Source organism: Telmatherina bonti, assembly GCF_933228915.1.
Source record: "Telmatherina bonti genome assembly, chromosome: 23".
NCBI classification, from domain to species: Eukaryota; Metazoa; Chordata; class Actinopteri; order Atheriniformes; family Telmatherinidae; genus Telmatherina; species Telmatherina bonti.
In genome coordinates this window covers 8,515,525-8,535,437 of record NC_136632.1, presented here as the reverse complement: position 1 = coordinate 8,535,437, position 19,913 = coordinate 8,515,525, and the positions used below count along the sequence as shown (strand labels likewise).

Genomic DNA, 19,913 nt, shown 5'->3' with positions numbered 1-19,913 from the left:
TAACAAGCTCGTGGGCAGAAACATCTCTCCATCGTCTCATTCGGTCCTTGTGCTCCCAACTCTCTCTCCCAGCTGTCCTGTTCCTTTTTTTTTTTTTTTTTTCTCTCCCCAGCCTTATCCCGATTTAGTTTCCCACTTTCCTCTCATCCATTTTTATCCATTCTCCTTCTCTCAGAGCTGCTCTTTATTCTGTCTGTCACTCTCTTTGCCTGCGCCAGATGCTTCGACAGTATGCGTTTTGTGCTTCATTACACTGTCGTATGTTACTGGGAGCTTGGGAGAGAGAGCCCAGATGTGTATGCTTGTGTGTGTGTGTTGTATTGGTACAACAATGGTGCAGTTAGGTGTTGTTACAATTGCTCCTCATTCATATTTAAAAGTGTTGTTGCAAGTTAAATTCTTATGCAAATACTTACATTTTGCCTGAGTTGTGGTGCAACTAGAGTCGATGATTGATTAGATAACTATTTATATAATGATAAACCCTTTGGATAAACTATAGGAGGACTTCAGATTGTATGTTTGTATGATCGCAGATGGGACTCCGTGTTTGATTCGTAGAGCTGGTGCTGCACATGCATTTTGCAGCATTTAGTGCTTTTAATAAGAGCTCTTCATGCTTTTTGCTGCTGCTGTTGCTGCTTTTCTGTTAGTTATTTCTGTCTGTGAGCTAAAGAGCTGCCTGCCTGTCTGAATGCTGTTGGCTCAGCTCTGAGTGTTGTCGCTATGGCAGCAGTGCAGAGTTATTAAAGGTTAGCAGATGAGTCCTTTTTAACTTTTTTTTTTTTTTTTTTTTTTTTTTTTTTTTAAAGGTGTGTCTGGGAGGGTCTACTGTGCAAAATATATATTTTTTTTTTCTTTTTTCTTTAAAGTATTCATTCTTTCTACTTTAATTTAGCAGCTGAGCTTTTGTCTGAACACTAAATTATGGAAGTGAGATGTTGCTTGATGCTAGCAGGGGGGCCTTAATTTCATGCCCTGTCCAGACACCTTTACAGATGCAGATGTAATAGTCCCACTTTGGTTATTGGAAGCCGTTGTGGACAGTGTAATTTCCCCTTTATTACCGTTGCGCCACCACTTTTCATAGCCTGTAAAATGATTGTGAAGCACCTCCAAATCATCTGCGAATGTGTTTGTAAAGACGAAGCACTTAATCGGCCACGGTCAAACAAGCCGAGGGTGGGATATCTGAGGACTGGAAGAGCTGGGTATTTTTGAGTTTCTGACCAAGCGCGAGCGATGCTTATCTTAAGGTCAAGGCAAGGGGAGGCCGCAGCAGGTATCTGTAAGCCAGAGGCGCTACACGCTCTGACATCATGTTGGCTAACGTTGTCACGAGTCAAGTGCCCTCTTGCTTATAGTGTAGCAGACAGACAGACTTCGCTGTTGCTTGAAGCGCAGCTTCCACACACATGCACATGCAGACATGCTTGGTTAAGCTGCATTAGCCTATGTCAGGAAACATCTTGGAAATTGGCGTCAGAGCGTGCACAAACATGAATTACACCGACATGTGCTATTCAGTTTTGTTTATAGACATCCTCAATGCGCGCGCACGACACACACACACACACACACACACACACGCTGCGGTTTAATACGTGAAAATAAGTCTTTAGATATGTTTGTGGTGTGTACATGAGTGTAAGTTGCATTATCTGGATGTCCTTTAGGGTTTTTTTTTTTTTTTTGTGCCAGTTGTCATTATTATCTGTCTGTTGGGATGTGTATGTGCTCTGTTAGGCTACATATTCTGCAAGCAAGTCCATTTATGTTTCTGTGTGTGTGTGTGTGTGTGTGTGTGTGTGTGTGTGTGTGTGTGTGTCTGTGTGTGTGTGTGTGTGTGTGTGTGTGTGGGTGTGTCAGGGTGTGTGTGCTGTTCAGTAGTACGGAGGCCAGATGCGATGTACCAGTGCACTGATGAACTGTGACAGGTCCTGCCATGCCCCTCTCCTCTTCCCGTCTCCTCTGGTTCCTTTTAGTCTCCCAACGCCACATCCCCCTCCCCCCTCTCCCCCTCTCATGACTATACTAATTGTGCTCAGACTGACAGATTAGTGGACCAATGGTGTGCGCCTACAGGAAACCCTGGGACACAAGTGTCCTTACTTGCTCTCAGCCCGCCCCCCCCCCCCCCCCCCCCCCCACGCTGTAGTATATCTTCAGATGTGAGATATTTTTGAGCTTGGGAGTTGCAGTCAGCTTTTTCTTTAGACTCCCTCCCCTCCTCTCTCTTTCCCATTTTGCTCTCCTTCTCAATTTTCTCACATGTGCAGCAGGACGAGCCCGTTGTAAACACGAGTCGGGAGAGACGTGCATGCCTCTGAGTGACTCACTGTTACACCCACTCACTCACACTCATTGTGTTTGGATGCATTTTGTGTGTATCTGCTGTAATTATGCATGCTTTGCATCTCAAGTGTGTGTGTGTGTGTGTGTGTGTGTGTGTTTGCTGTAATGTATGTGGTTTGAGTAGGGTGCTGATGGAGCACATAGGGCAGTCAACTTACTCTTATATGAGGCAATTCAGTGACGATGGCTCATCCAGGTGCTTCGTCACACAGCTCTGCCTACTCGTCCAGCCTCTCTACTCTCCGTACGTCTTGTTTGTGGATAATTTAATCAGTCAATACATCTCTTCTGTTTGTCATCGACAGCATAAACTATCATCGACTTCCGTTGTCTCTCCAGCTTAATGTCTTCAGAATACAAAGAAATCTTCATCATAGTCGAAATAGGATGGAAGTGCCACCAAATCAAAGAATAAAATGGACAATTTGGTTCATTTCACAAGAAAAAACACTTACATTAGGGTACCAAATGTTTAATATTTATGTATTAACTGGCTGCAGTTTGGTTAGCTGTGTTGGCACTTTTCCTTGATTCAGTGTCAACACAGCAGCATTAATGAGCTGTCATGTCATCGCTCCTGAAACAAAATGTTCCTTTATCAGATGGAAGTGCAGCTATGAACTGGACTCAAGTTATTCTTTTTTTTTTTTGTTGTTGTTTTTTTTTTTTTTTTTTTTTTCTCCCCCAGTTTGTCAAGAACCGAGCTTCAATTATTTGCATTTTACATGTTTTGCGGTTTGCGTGTCATCATGAAGTTATACTGGGGAAGGTTTCAGTCTGCCAGCAAGCTTTACCAGAATGTTCCACATCATTCTGACTGCTGTAGCGCCGCAGCAAATGACGGCGTACTGGCACGGCTGAAAGCGTTCTACGGATATGAACGGATGCTGCAGCTGCAGCTTCAAAATTATTTAAAAATAAATGTTTCTTTTTTTCATTTCTCTTTTGAGTAAGTCTGGATTTTTAATCTCTTGAGAAATTTGAAGAGAATGTCTAATATCTAACGTGAACACCAATTAATTTACATATATGTTATTATTAATGTATTAATTTGATATATTAAAATATTTTCATTTGATCATAATTATTATTTGTCTATTAGAATTTTATGTTTTTTTTGTTTTTTTTTTACCTCCTCAGGCATGCTTGTAAGTAGAGTGATAGTCTGGTAGATGCATTTACATTGCCAGGGCAGCTTAATGGAAATAAATCTCTGTGGATGTAATATTACTTGTGAGACGCGAGCAACAACCTCAGACAATCCGCTGCTATGGTTGTGTTTTAAAAAAAAAGAAAAAAAGAAAAAAGAGCATATGTCCTTTGTAAGGAAAACAAAGCGGAGAATCATCAGGAGCACCTAAAGGAAGTCAAAAAAACCATAAAGACCACCATTAACAAATACATAAACACAACTGTAGCTGCTGGCGTTTAAGCCTTCGTGACATGAGTTGCTGTAAGCATGTGTGTGATTGTGCAGAATAAGTTTGCTTGTGCAATCATCATAAACGTTTTAAAAAATCTTCATAATGAACAGAATAAGCGCTGCTGACCGTGACGGAACAGAAGCATTCCTTTACCACTCAATATGTCATTTTCTTGGAGCAAAAGGAGGCTCTGAAGTTTTCAGCTCATGTAAACGAAGTCTACCTTTAGGCTCGACGTCGGCTGGCAGATCTACACATACAGGCGTCTCCAAGGAAACCGACAGCTTACCGTCTTAACTACAGACAACTGCTGAAGCTGGCATTTTAGTTCCAGAGGAAGAAGCTCTAATCTGCACCGCGCTGTTCAGCTGGCTTTCATAGTTTCACCACTAGCTTGACTTGAATCTTGTTGGGTATTTAGTTTGATCATTTATCCAGCTTTTCCTATAGTATTGATTAAATTTAGCATTGAAGAAACTGGAACCTCCTGCCAAAAGAACAAATTAGTGCAGTTTGTTGTTTTAGTTGTTGTACTTTGAAATGCAACTTTGGAAAACAAATTAGACTAATAACATAATATTCCTAAACAAATCAGGAAATTTGACTAGAACGATCTGACACAGCGCCGTCTTTCGCCTTTTGGCTTTCTTCTCTGATTGGGTTTCCTCGTCGTCTCCTCTTCGCTGCTGTCCCTGTCCTCCAAATCTTTTGTTGAGCATCGTGTCTGTGTCGAGCATCCCTCAAGCCCGACAAGACATGTTTTGACCTCGAGGTTGGGAGCACGAAGACAACAGAGGACGGTTGCCCATCTCATGATTCACTAGTGCAGATTGGCTGGATGAGGCAGATTGGTAGCCAGTATCTCTCAACACTACTGGATGGATATTTTTGGCCCCACAGCTGTGGTTGGTCGTCTGTGTTGAAAATACAAGGGACTTGGCTTACTCTTTTTGTGTGAGCGCATGAAAGGACAATATGCAAATTCTCCATCAGTATTGGTGTATGAACAGCATGGGATGATACAGATGTTGGAGAAATGTTCAATCCAAACCAACTTTATTTATAAAAGCACTTTCTGACAGGAATGCTGAGCAAAGCGCTGAACATAAAATAACTAAAATATTAAAACATTAAAAATGAACAATAAAAGGATCAAATAAAACCAGTTAAAACAAAACAATACAATAAAAACAATACAAGCAATGAAGGCAAACTCATAAATGGGTAAAACGCCAATAAAAAGTGGGTGGGTCTTAAGAAGGGATTTTACTGGACAGCGAAGGAGCCTGTCTGACCTGCAGCAGCAGAAAGTTCCACAGCTCTGGTCCCGCCACAGAAAAGGTCCTGTCTCCTCTGTGCTTCCTCCACATCCTCGAGACCCTCCGGGAATAGCCGATCTCACGACTGTAGAAGCTCAGATAGGTGTGGCAAGACAAGGTCATTCAAAAACTTAAAAACAAATAAAAGGATTTAAAAAATAATCTGAACAAGAATCACATGTAAAAGAATGCATGTGGTCTCTATATTTTTTATGTATATTATCATTTTGGTTTGATGCTGTTGAATCCTTGATCACTAAATGCATTGGTGGAGATGATGTATTCTTGCAGCCGTACAAGTTTCTAAACTTGTTGCTTTAAAAAAACCATCAGATTGCTTTGGTTTCGCCGTTTAGCACTGCATTTTACAGAAGTGTAAAACCAACACTTGATGTACTTTAAAAAACCCTTGGTGAAAACATGCCCCGCCTACTTGTCCAGGGTGTACCCCGCCTCCCGCTTAATAGTGTTGGCATAGGCTCCACCCCTCCCCTGCAACTCTGAATGAAAATGAGCGGGGATGGATGGATTTGGGTTACTGTTGGCTTTCCTGTTCCCATTTCCACAAACCTATTAGCAACTTGTCAAATAAGAAAAAAAAAAAAAAAGTCAGATACCACATCAAAGTGTGCCCAGTTGCTGTGTTTAGTCCACAGTGTCCGCTGCTCTCAGCTACCTATTCAGACAGTGTAAACAACCCGCTTAGAAGACACTGTGCTGGATCAGCTTTTTTTTGTCCTTATTTTATGCATATATTTACATTTGCATGTTAGCTTATATTAGAGAACACTTATGAGAGGCCTCTCATAAGTGGCCGGGCAATAAATGGGTCAGGCTTTAAATAGAAATTAGTGTGACTGTTGTTTTTGTAAGCGCTAGACTGCAGTACCATCGAGCCCACATCACTTCCCACCTGAAATTACATGTAAGCAGGATTAATTTTGGTAAAGGTCACATAAAAATGTTTAATGTTGCTCAATAAAACGTGTGCAGATTAGCTAAAACTGTAGGGCAAGTGTGTCCATGTCATTTTAGCCTGTAAAAAATGCACAACATTGTTCAAAAAGAAACAAAAAAACAAAAAGGCTTTAAACGTAGCTCCAGAGCCACATTTTAACCTCTTGGATTTCTGCTGCTTGCCATTAATACGGTGAGAACCAAACATGTCAGCAGTACACCTGAGCATCCTAATCCTGCGCGGGGTTAATAGGATACAACTAGCAGTTAAATAGAATCCAGTAAAATTGTTATTGAATAAATGTCATCATGGTCCAGTCTTTTCATTCTTTAATCAGCCTATTTTTTTTTTTTTTAGTTATTTTTTTTATTTTAATGGATGAGAGGAGATGAAGCTGAATTAAACTGCATCTGTTTGCTGTCGCTATTGCAGAATGAAAGATGAAACATTATTGGAGGAGTGATGAATGGTGGAATGCAAGCCACTTTAAGTAATATTAATCAACTTTCTTGTCTTAGATCTCGTTTTGATTGCCCTGCGGCTAAAAAAAAATACCCTTCACAACTTTATTTAAAAAAATTTTTTTTTTTTTCCCAGCCTGCAACATCATGTAACAGCTACGTCTTGCGTTCAGGCAAAATATCTCAAACTGGCAGCTGGATATCAACTGACTGGCTGAGATAAGAGTCAACATCAGACTGACTTTTACTGGCTCGAGAGAACTCAGAGAAGAGACAGGAAGCAAGACAGATATTAAATGACCTTTTGATAGGGGGCGCTAAATTTAAGAAAATCTGCCAAATTTCAGCTATGTTGCTTTAATAATAATATTTGACCTGTTGTGTGTTCTGTATTACAACATTTGGATTTTGTACAATCTACTTTATATTCTGTTTTCACTGCAGGACATGTGTGCTCGCTCCGTCTCCTCACCACACCAACCCTCTGAAGCTATTTAATGTTTATGCATGCCCATTTGACTCGACTTAGGCAAACAAAAGTTAATGTTGGCTGTTTGTCTAAGACTCCCAGTGCACCGCTTTATCAAAAAGTAATGTCCTCTTTGTGCGGAGCAATATCGCACAGCAACGCATTTTGTTTTCTCAAATGAAAAGTTGCATACAGAAACATCCTTTCACCCAGCAAAATGCACAACCAAGGCCTCCTACTGTATGATTCTTCAATACCACAGCTAAATATTAGAAAATATGACATGCTCCTGAGTCATGATTTCACTTTTGATGTTCCAGAAACTGAAAATGCTTCCAGCAGTAGCATCCACACATTTGCCGCTTAGAGCCTGCAGTCCTGCGACACTGTACAATCCAGCATGCACCATGCCTCTGCAGTAGTCAGAGATGATTCCTAAGCTTTAGTGGGTAATATGGAATGAAGGGAATTCACCCCAAATAGAACAAAACTCCCCCTGAGGATAGTGAGTGCAAACTGTTGTTATTGGGTTACGGCTGAGACATAGAAGTGACTCGCTCCTCTATCTGTTAACCATACTGCAGCTGCAAAATAACAGTTTATAGATGATGTACACAAAGTTTGTCTGGCCGGAGTAATTTGATGCTGATGCTGTCAGTTCCATCTCCGGACCGAAGCCGAAATCAACTCCGTAGTCAAATAATTAGACTCGCCACAGTGTTTTTCCACATAGGCATCAGTGTGGAACAGCCTTGGCAGGGAGGGATGCTTATTTTCACATAGTTTGTGCTTTCACACTTTAGTACAATTTATTGTCTCATTGAGCAGCACAGCAGCTGATGTAGTCCAGGTCTCTGCTGAAAAGGGATTTCTGATTTTTTTTTTTTTTTTTCCCCTTTAACAAACCTCTTGGCGATCAGGTTTTGTTTTTAATATGGCTTTTATCTCTTTCTAGTTTTGCCACATCTCTAAAAGATGCATTATTAGTACATTTGTCTGCCTCTAAACTCCTTGCGCCTAATTGGCCTAGAGAGCCGAGATTTAAATTCTTTGCTCATAGTGACACGAGTTCCTTTCTGCCATAAAACGGCTCATTATTACACCCCACATTTTTTCCCCCCTGCTTTTCCAAGTAGAGATTATTCTGTTTCGTTCTCTGTCTATAGTCCCAATGGAGTTTTGACATAATTCTAGGGGCGTAAACCACAAGTTTGACAATGCGATATTTAGTAGAAAACTGTTCTGCCATGATGCAGTTTTAATCAGAAGCCAGCAATCAGTTTGAGGCGAGATTACCTGCTAATCAAACACAATAATTTACATTCATATGTGATGCGAAGAACGCCAACATTAGTTTAAAATACCTAAATATTTGATCAGAAATGATCTGTTCCATATTCTGGATGTTGAGCCTTAAAATGTTTGCATGATGTAAATGGAGTGTTTAACACCTTAATGCTACATAACCAGATCACATTCATGCAGCACTTCTGTGGATTTATAGTCAGTGCTTTAACACTGCTTTTATACTCCGATGGACACATCGGAGGCAATGTGGGCTTCCAAGGGCACTTTGACATGTAGTCAGGGGGGGCAGTAATTAATCCACTGACGCTTTGGCGGATAGACGGCTGTTCTTAAAGGGGGAGAATGCTAGAGCTGAACAATATATCGTTTTGGCGTCGTCATTGCAATGCACATGTGTCCAGTAGTCACATCGCAGTGACTGCAGGACTGTACACAATGTTGGAGGCAAATGAACTCAGCGTGTTCATTAGTCCATCTACGACCTGTATACGCGGATTGGTTGCGCGTCCATCTTTGTTTATAGCTGCTCCAACGTAGGCAGCCATAAATGAAACATGATAGAAGGAAACATTTTCTCAGGACCGAACGGAATACAAGCGATCTTTTACCCCATTTTAAACTTGTATGTCAAAAAATATCAGCTTCATGTTAGATGTTTGAGTGTAAAGTGATTACTTTTTATAGTTTATCACAGAAATAGTGGTCAAATCAGCTGATGTGCTTTACTTTTTATTTCAGGTTTGATTTTTGGGTGCAATCTTTTAATATAGAGGTAACCTATAATTACCTGATGACGTGGGTAACATGGGTAGGAAAACCATGTTTTTTTTTAAATGTTGTATGTAAAGGTAAACAATTTGACAGCCTGTTGAGTGTCAGACCCCTAAGAGTGAGGTCCACAGTTTAGGCCAAAAAGAAAGAATTCAGCCATCTTACCCCGACAGCTCCAACTGTTTCACTGTAATTCCACTGATGGTGTGTGTGTGAGAGGATAAGAACGATGATAACCTATTTAAATCAAAGTTAATTACACCAGTCCTCCTACATTACAGAACTTATATTCAAAATACCAGCAGGACATATTTCTGCCACAGAAATGCTGCTTTCGGACTCATTTGTTCTACACCAGTCAAGTTTGGCGTGTAATAAATCTGGAAAACCTTAATTGAGCCATAAAATTATAGGCATCTTGACACATCCTTTTCTTCCCATGTGTCTTCACTCCACATCCATCTGGCCAGCTGTGTGCCACACCTGGCAGCTCCGAACAATTGGGGAGTCATTAAAAATGAATGAAAACCATTGAAAAGAGCCACAAATGAGGAATTAATCCAAACCCGTGCGTTCATTTTAGACTATTACTTACTGTTTTGTGCGACAGATAATGACGTTGCTTATAGAAAGCGAGTGGGAGGGGCAGGGGTGGAGAGCACGACGGCGTTGTCATTCATAGCCTTCTTCCTCTTGTTGGCGCCTGTCGTTTCTTTTCTCACTGCATCGTCATTTGCAGAAGTATTATTTTAATTTTTATCACGCGCCAACAAAAAGCCACCTTTCACTTTGTGTATTTGTGCACGTGTCTGTGCACTGGGGGAGCAACACAAAACCTCAGCCTCCTTTTGAAAATGCAAATAGGTTCTATTTGTGGTGTCCTGTCAGACCGGGAGACCGTATTCAGGGAAATTTTTGTGTTTGTGTGCGCCGTGTGGCTACATCTGTTTATGCATCATGTATATGAATGGAGTTCCAGCTTCCCTTTGTGCATCTGTTTAAGCAACGTGTCTTTCCATTTGCTGTCTGCTTCTGTGTGTCATTGATAACTGTGTATTTTGATATTTATTGTGTATTATGTCAGTATTGACAGAAGGGTCCCTGTGTTAGCACAATGATTCATTTAAATACCAAAATATTTCATTCAGTCATGTGTCCAGTCGCTGCTGAAGGACTGAACTGGAGGTTAATGCAGGTGCAAACCAGCTGAAAGCGAGAGTGTTTGTATATCTGTGTTTGGCTCGTTTTTCCACAGATGTGCAGCAAATATGTTTAGCCACAAATGTCTGAAAGTGCATTGCGAATAACCTTCTCCCTCTCCCTTTTTTCCTGATTTCTCCGTCCTTCCTCTTCCCCACGTTGCCCTCATTTCCTCCATCTGTATTTAGGAGAAGAACAAGGACAAAGACAAACGATTCCGTCCTCTTTACGACATCCCCTACATGTTCGAGGCCCGCGAGTTCCTGAGGAAGAAACTCATCGGTAAAAAGGTAAGGGCCATCTGAGTCTAATCTGCGTCTGGATAAAAATACCTCGGCTGGCTGTGAAAGCGCTCTCCTACACTTCTTCCCTTCACTGACAGCCAAATGCATTTCTCAGCTGGATATCTGTTTCCTTTTTTTGTCTCAGTGTGAATACCAAGCACTTTTGGTAATGCCCTGGGGCTTGGTGCTGGCCCGGACGCACCCTTTAAACAAGCAGTGTTGATTTCCCCCTCTTGTGTCTATTGATCCAGTGGATCAGTACACTTGGGTTGGCGGGGGCCTTTGATTTACTCACATGTGACCCAGCGGAGGCCAGCGCTGAGCTAAACAGCTATCCAGATGCTCCTTTGGGGGGCTTCAGCATTGCGTTTGTGTTGAATTTGTATAGATCAGCTAATGATTGGAAGCTGACTGTATTGGATAACTTGGATTAGGTTTGAAAAACTTTTAATTACAAGTGTTGAAGGTGGTTATAAGCTCTTAGCAAGCATTAGGTAAAGTTTGGGCCCTTGTACCCTTCTGTACATGGGTAAATAATACTTCAGCAAAAGTACGGTGGCGAGGATTTTTTCTTCCAGCAGTGGCAACATTGTGGGCTTCTCTGCCCTGGCTAAACGATAGTTTGGTTTTGCCAGATAGTTAGCACCTGCTACATGAAGAGGGACCACATCATAATGAGAACATGATGGAATAGGTTGCAGAAATAGTCCCAAAAACGTAGTCGCAATTGCAGATTGAAGGACCGAAAATGATACATTCAGGATTACAATTGGCACGAATGGAACGAATATAGTCATAACAAACCAAATGTACTGAGTGTACACCCTCACAGTTGATGCGGCAAACATTCCTCTTGCACGCTTTTGTAATTGTAAAGCTCCGTTTGGAAATGGAGAAAAAAAAAAAAACCCCAAGCCTGTTAAACACAAAAACATGCACCCACTCAAAGCCAAAAGCCAGGAGAGTTCCTTCTAGCGTTGTGGATGGGAGTAAGATTCATATCCCTGTCTCTGCCTCTCATCACAGTCATTTTAATCATCCTCATTAATGTTTTTTTAATGGCATAAAATTCTGCCTGAAGCTGGCTTTCGACAAGTGAAGCGGGAATAATGATTCTGCTGTATATTTGTGATGTTTGTGTTTTGAAATGAGTTCATGCGTAATGGGAATACGGAAGCTTGGCCACGCTTAGGTGTGAAAAGATGCAGCCGTAGTTTAAAAGTGTGTGTGTTTGTTCATTGTATAACTGTAAAGACTTGTAAGTAGCATTTTATGTCCAAATGGAAGCATAGAGGCTTGGATTTGCATGGCATATAAATGGACTACAGTTCTTTATTGTTTTATTATTCAATTGAAATGGCGCTATAATTTATCAATTAATCAGATAAGCTTTCTCCCTTTTCTTTGAAGATCTTGTGACTGAAATGCACCAGATTAACTGTACATAAGTCAGTAACACTTAAATGTTTATATGCCACAGTAAACTATTGCGTTTCAATTTCATTTGCTTCTACTGGTCTTTATTCTGACTTTAACCAATCAATCAAAACAGATGGTTTTACCAGTAATGACTCTACCTTTTAATCTGATTACAAGACAAAATGTAACACTAATATTACTTTAGTGTTTGAAGTTGTCTGAAGTGTACCTGTACTGTGTTGATTTTAAAGTAAATTATGTGTATTAAATGGGGAAATATTCCCAGTTGTGCAAACATCCAGAGGCGTTAGTTGACTGTGCATGTTTTTTACTCGGTTGAGTCAATGGGCTTGTTGACCTTGTGTATTAGAACGAACGATCCAATCACAGTTTGGACAGTTGTAAATGGAGATGAAGTTGTACCTTATGACTCGCTCTGATGTGAATCACTCCAGCTGCAGCCGGAGGTTTTGGTCATCGGGGTCAGTTTGTCTTCATGCAGTGTAGCGTTGATTCAAATGCAACTTTGACTGCTTCGTCATTGCTTCTAATACGTGAATGGCACAACAAACCTCAACCACACTGCATAACCAGATGAAATTGTCATCTACTTATTCATGCTTAAGTGTCCATGCCCCCCTTTCTCTTTTTCTTGCCAGGTCTCGTCTCTTTTTGCTTCTGTCACCGAAGCCCTATCCCAGTACTCCCCTTGGCTCTACAATTTGGCCATACCTGTCAGTTTTTCAAAAGTAAAGTGCCTCTTTTCTTTTTAGATAGCCGTGAAAGCCGCGGTTGAAAGGCTAGATGGTCCCTACAGTATAATCCAGAAAAGAAAAGCGCCATTTTACCTTTGAAGAATTCTCCAGTTTTGCTGTTCCTGTTCCAGCTTTTTAGAGATGCGTTGCTGCCATCCAATTTGAAAATGAGCAAATATTTTCCATGAAAATGTAAAATGTCTGTTTCAACATCTGATGGGATGTTTAAGTTCTATTTGGGGATAAATGCCAGTTTGAGATTTGCAATAATTGCATTTTTTTATTTACATTTTACACTACGTCCCAGCTTTTTCTTTTTTTAAATGTGGGTTTATAAATGACTTTCATTTCATGGTGTTTCCCTTTTAATAAAACAGCAATTTGTTTGTGTGCAAAGCAGTAAAAAAACAAAACAAAACAAACAAAAGACACCCTCCATGTTACTTGTTGCGTCTTTGTTTGATCAATTAAAGTTTTATATATAAATATAGAGATATAGATAGATAGATATGCGCAGAGGAAAGCCGTAGTGATCGATGGATCCATCCCCAGTGATGGAAATATCAGGAAAAAGGAGCATGAGAAACTGGACAAGTACCAAGGGCCTCAGAGAAGAACTGGAGAAGCAACAGTAGGACCCATAGTGATGGGAGCACTGGGGGCCGTGTCCCCCACACTGGAGAAGTGGCTCCAACAGATACCTGGTGAAACATCAGATGTCTCTGTCCAGAAAAGCGCAGTCCTAGGAACAGCTAAGATACTGCATAGGACCCTCAAGGTCCCAGGACTCTGGTAGAGAACCTGAGCGTGAGAGATGAACAGCCACCTGCCGTACCCTGGGGAGATGGGAAGGGTGGATGTGGGAGGTGTGTGTGTGTGTGTATATATATATACACTACTAAGTTAGGGATATTTGGCTTTCAGGTGAAATTTCTGGAAAATGCAATATGTTCATGCTACAGTGATATAATATCATAAAAGTAAGACATTTATGTAGAAGGATGCACTACTGATTTCCTCATCTAAAAAAATTCATTCAACACAAAAGGTAACAACAATGGTAGTTACACCACAACAAAAAATGTGAACGTCTCAATATCTGGTCATGTGCCCTTGAGCATCAATTACAGCTTGACAACGACGTCTCATGCTGTTCACAAGGCAACTTATTGCCTGCTGAGGCATGGCATCCCACTCTTCTTGAAGGGCAGCCCTCAGGTCATTGAGGTTCTGGGGTGCAGGGTTTCGAGCCTCTACACGACGGCTCAGCTGATCCCACAGGTTTTCAATGGGATTCAGGTCTGGAGAGAGTGCAGGCCATTCCATTTGAGGTACACCAGTCTCCAACAGCCGTTCCCTGATGATGCGGCCTCGATGAGCAGGAGCATTGTCGTCCATGAAGATGAAATTAGGCCTGTGCTGTTCATGTAGGGGCACAATCACTGGATTAATGATGTTATTCAGGTAGGATGGGCTTGTCACTGTACCATTCACAAAGTGTAGGGCAGTTCTGTACCAAGTGGACACCCCTGCCCACACTGTAACACCACCACCACCAAAAGCTGGCCTGGTGACAACAGTGGCTGATGCATAGCGCTCTCCCTGACGTCTCCAACATCGTTGCCGGCCATCATTTCTGCTCAGTGTGAATCGACTTTCATCAGAGAACAGCACTGAGGCCCACTGGTTCCTCGTCCAGCGTAAATGCTCCCTGGTCAATTCAAGGATCACACACCTGCCGTGATTTTTGCCGTTAAGCTCCTTGTTAGAGAACAGCAACTTGTGCAAAATTTATTGAAACATTTAACAGTTGGACATGTTCATTTAAAAGCTTAGAGAAGATCACATTAAGTTCATCTGTACAGGTTTGAATGCATTTTAGGCTTGTTGTGAAATTTCACCCAAAAGCTGAATATCCCTAACTTTTTGTGAATAGTGTATATATAATATATAATATTACACTAATCCACATTTGATTGATAATATTAATACTCTATTTCCCAGGTGTGTGCTTATAGGCTGTATGAAGTGATTTAGACGGGAATGGAGAGCCCCTGTCTGTTTTCCAGCAGCACAGCTTCCTGCCTCCTCTCACTGCCAAATCAATAACAGAAGAGCCCCAGAATGTTACTTTCTCCCTTTTCTTTATTGTTGCCAAGATACAAGGCTAAAGCTCTGAGTTAAACCTTCTGTCACCATGTTTCATTTTTAGAAATAATTACTGAAGCTTAAAAAAAAAAAAAAAAAAAAAAAAAAAAAAGAGAAGTTGCAGCTTTTTGCTGCCTTGGCAACCAGACAGATGCAGATTGGATAAGATGTTAGGAAGCCGTCTATGAGTAAATGTATATATTTAGAGTTCAGTGCGTAACCTGGCAGGATTGGAAGATGATAAATACAACCTGGGACTGGTGTTAAGTTGAATGCATGTCTGTGCTCTAGCATACGGATGCATGTTGCACACCAGCAAGGAGGGAAGTTAAGTCGACCCACTTACTGGACTGCTCTGTGGAGACAGATTTGGAGCAGTAAGCATTTGTAGAACAGTTTATTTATTTATTTTTTATTTCTGCTTGAAAGCACTCCTCATATTTCTTCTTTTTTCCTCCAAGACACAAACCCAACGATTTTTACCTCAGTAGTTGGAGCATTTGTACTTCACCCAGTGGATTTAAAAAGAAATGCCATCTGGTTTGGGCTTTTCTTGAAAAGAGCAGAAAGCTAAAGTCACTTTTACACTTTTATTTCAAATTTAATGGTAAATCACACGATATGTGTGTTACCCTGAGTAAAGTAAACCCCCCCCTTGCGGTAACAAGGCCGACCCTACAGGTATTCCACTTGATGGTGTTCTCAGGAACTGCCTAAGAGTGCAATACATGGATGAACTGGGAAACAAGCAGATTTTTTTTTCCCCTCCCAGCTCCACCTTGTGGGACGTGACTGAGCATTAACCGCCAGCCTCAGTGTGCTAAAGCTCAAAGCTCTGATGCCTTTGCCTGGGTTTATCTATATTAGAGAATAAATCTATATTAAATGCTTTTTTTTCTATTAAACCCCCGATTCCTCATCTCTGTAAGAAGAGCATGGTGCTTTTGATCTTTTATACAGCATATCTAATATCCAAAAAAAGACTGCTTTTTTTTTTTTCCCCCTTTCCTGGCAGAGGACTTCCCAGCAACTCCAGTAACTGCATATTGGAGCGGGTTGCATTTCGACTGGATTCTTAAATCTGTTTATTAAATGTTTCATGGCGAGAAATTCAAAACATAAATATTTGATATTATTTAGCTCATTTGAATAGTTTTTTTCTTTTTAGTCATTTGCTGTTTAGTTGACGGTGTCAGTGTCTTGGAAAAACTTATATTCAGAAATCCCTTCTGCGTTATCCCTTTACAGAAAAGCTAAAAATGCACAGAGGCGTTTCCCTTTTCCTCTCCTTTCTCACTGTCACTCTCCGTCTGTCTGTCTCGTACATCCCCACCCCCATTGAAATGGCAGAGCTTGCATGGTGACATAATCCCAAAAGCTTGATTTGGCTAACTTTATAAGTAGTGCTTCTTGTGCGCCTGGGTCTCAGTCTCAGCAGAAAAAAAAAAAAAAAAAAAAGAAAAAAACGTAGAAAGAAAATGTTGCATTAAGCCACTTATCAGAGTTGAGCACATTCGGATAATCCTGCATGCTCAAAGTGGCTCCTGTTATGCAGCTGCTTGTGTAGCACTGTTAGCAACAGAGTTTTCCCCTCTTATTGGCAAGCGTTTGAGTGAGCCGCCGTCTCGTGCACAGTTAAGTGTGCGTTTGCAAGAGCTAGAGCCGATTTTCGGGGCGGAAAGCTTTAGGTGTGTGTTGAAGCAGGTAGATGTAAGCGTCTTTAGGTGCCGCGGTTGGAAATTTAGACGGGGCTTCCTCTTCGTCCTCTTTTACTCACTTTCAGGTCTGACTCTGTCAACGTTTAGGATGCTGAAATATTTTCTGCTTCATCACATACTCCAGCTTTTTCATTTTTATATATATATATATATATATATGTATGTATGTATGTATGTATGTAGGTATGTAGGTATGTAGGTAGGTATGTATGTAGGTAGGTAGGTAGGTAGGTATAAAAACATCAAATGCAGAAAGCTTCTTCAGCAGCTGTGCTCGTGCACATTCTCTTACAGCTGAACTGTTGCTATATAATTACCACCGGCAACCCTGCAACATTAAATGTGCCTTTTCATGTAGAAATTGGCAAATCCCCCCCCCCCCCCCCCAAATTGTGTATTTGTTGCCAGATCATGTTAAAAATACTGCTAAAAGGAAACCAGCTGCTGGAGCTTGGTTTGATAGGAGGTGCAGGAGACAGTTGCTTATTTTAGTCCCAGCAAACATTAACCTCCTACACTTTTTCAAGTAAGCAGTCCTTCAGTCTGTTCATGTCGGGAAAGCCACTCAAGCTAAGCCAGCGCTGTAATTACTGTTAATCACAACATGGAACATGCTGTCTTTTCATATCATAGATTGGCAGGAGTCATCAAGTGAGTTGATTGTTTTGTTTGAGAAATCCTTTTTTTTTCCCCCCCCTTATTGTGTTCTGCTGCACAGACAAAAAACTGATGCATTTATGTATTCATGCAGAACATCAACAGAGAGGATACATCACTGAAAATGCTCTTTATTACTGAGCAAACATGAAACGGAAACAATTTCTTTAGCAGAGTTAACCAAATTTTCCCCAATGCCGCTTGCCGCCTCAGTCGAGCAAACACATTAAATTTCACATTTCTCTTGCTGTTCTTATCACTCTCCCACTTTCTGATCCGTCCCCTGCCTCTGTTTCACTTGTCTCCAGGGGGGTTCTTATAGATGGATTTGCCTTATCGGGAGATATCTTAGATGGCCTGTGGAAAATAGACCTGGAACTCCCCCTAATCTGACACTGTTGGTCAGACTTTATAATCTGTCATCAGCTCAGCTAATGTGGTTTAAATCCTCTTCTCAGATCTCCTGGTTTTGTGTTGGCTCTTTCATGTAATCTCATCTCAGTCTTGCTATCTTGCTTAAATTCTTTGTGTCGTTCTTCACTTCAGTCTTCCAGGCCTGCATGTGGTTGTAAAGCACATACTGTGACATTGTAGAGTAGAAAGTTTTCCTGCTGATGCTTATTTGTCTTAATCTGTACGTAAAGAGAAAAAGTCTCATGTTTGATATTCGTTTTACAGCCTTTAGCTTTGACTATGACACTCATTCCCTGCTATATAGTTTTGATTAACAGGGTTAATCTAGCCAAGATCTTATATAGTGAAAATCAGAGAGCTGTCTACTCTTCACCACATCCAAATATTGTCAATTGGGGTTCAGGCCTGGACTGTTTCATGCTCCCTGAACCACTTCCTCACGATCCGAGCCAGACTGGTATTGTCACCTTGAAATACGGCTATGGCATTAAGGAAGATAGAATAACTTGGTCATTCACTATTAAAAGGCACATTTCCATAAAATGCTTTAAAAGGTTCTGATTTGTAGCTAACATGTCCTCGAAATTAGAAATGCAGCCATCTGTTCTTTTCCACTTTAAATACCAAAATGGTATCGTATTGGCCAGTACTTGTGCGATTCAGTAGTAAATTACCTAACAAACTATAGCTCATTGTGTTCAGGTAGAGCCTTCTTGAATAGTATGGCTCAAGACTACTTACCATGTTGCATTGCACCTAGGGCTGGGCGATATGACCTTTTAGTAATATCCCGATATTTTTATGGTATGTCACGATATACGATATATATCTCGATATTTATTTACCTTAGCCTTGAATTAATGCTTTGGTGCAATCACATCAGTAAGATGATTTTGTGTCTCCATTAAAACATAATTGTTCATACTGCATGAAGATATGTTGATTTTAAACATTCATGCCAAAAGGATGAAATTGTAACGAAGCAAACTGATCAAAACCGTTTTCATTGAACAGCTAAAGCAGTAGCAGAAACATGTCATTTTAAAACAAAATAAAGTGCCTTTGCATGATGTAATAAATGCAACGTATGAAAATAGGTGCTCAAGGGGGGGACTTTTTAAATGATGAACTATTATAAGGCTTTGCTTTATGGATACGTTTTTGAGTTGTGTATTTTTTTTAATCGCAGAGTTTAGCATAGAAATCAGAAATCGGGGGGGGGGGGGGGACTTTTTACCTCTTTACCCCATTTCAGTCAGTTTGCTGCTTCATACCGTCTCCTTTTTTTTTTTCTTCCTTTCAACGAACTCCACTTTTTGTTTTTTTGTAGAGTGAACTATATCTAGAGATGCATGATCAAACTGGTTACGCTATATCTTGAAGGTTTACGATCGCCCCTCTGAGCGTTTGCTGTGCAGGTAGCACACATAGCCGTCGAATGTGGCTGAGGTAGTGGGAGAAAGTTCCAGATGGCTGATGCTTTTGCGTGTCCCATTGTGAAAATAAATGTTGGTGCATTATTAACACATGATGCCACTTAAAGTCCACTTGGACTGAATCGATCTGCAACTCTGGATTGGACCCTTTTTTGTGCTGTCTGGAATTCGCCTCAATATCAGTAATGATACCAAATAAGGTGCAGCCCTAGTTGAAATATCATCATTAAGTGCATCCAAACCCTTTAATGCACTTTAATGACCAGTCGCAAACAGATGGGGGTCCTTAAGTTAGCTTAGATTGGGAAACACCAAGTGTCTTCCCTTGTGACTCTTTCACATCCTTGCAAAGATGCTAAAAAGAGACGCAGATGCACGTTAGCGTAATGAAAAGCACCTCTGGCGTCCTCAAATTTTTTCCTCTCTAAGATTTGCAAATGGCGCCAGGCAACACTTTGACGGAGACCACTCTCTTCCTCACATGCTCATGCCTTCCTCCTGTCCATCTAACGACAAGCCGCCATTTGTTCTTTTATGTCCATAAAAGGCCCGTCTGCTTTGTTGCTCTCTGACACGGGCGACACACAGCTCTTAAACTGTCGATTGTGTGCACCGGTATGGCAGCCCCCCCCCCTGCCGTTAGCGCTGTCTGTCTGTGTCTGGCCCCACAAAACAGGCTTCCCCTGTCACACGCCTTTGGATATTTGCACACGCGCACAGCTGAGTGACAAAATTGTATCTTTGGGGTGGGTGGATTGCAGTCTGTCCCCAGGGAGCTGTGTGGAGAACACACTGTGTAGGGTCATTTGGGTTCTAT

General features: G+C 41.1%; 1 protein-coding gene across 1 annotated transcript in view; it reads left to right on the top strand.

Annotated features, from left to right (window-relative positions):
- The window catches only part of snd1 (staphylococcal nuclease and tudor domain containing 1), a 197,494-nt gene that overhangs the window by 23,376 nt on the left and 154,205 nt on the right, over window positions 1–19,913 (top strand). Inside the window, exon 11 of the mRNA XM_079263262.1 lies at window positions 10,454–10,555. Coding sequence (XP_079119388.1) covers window positions 10,454–10,555 — 102 coding nt within the window. The remainder of the gene's footprint in view (window positions 1–10,453; window positions 10,556–19,913) is intronic.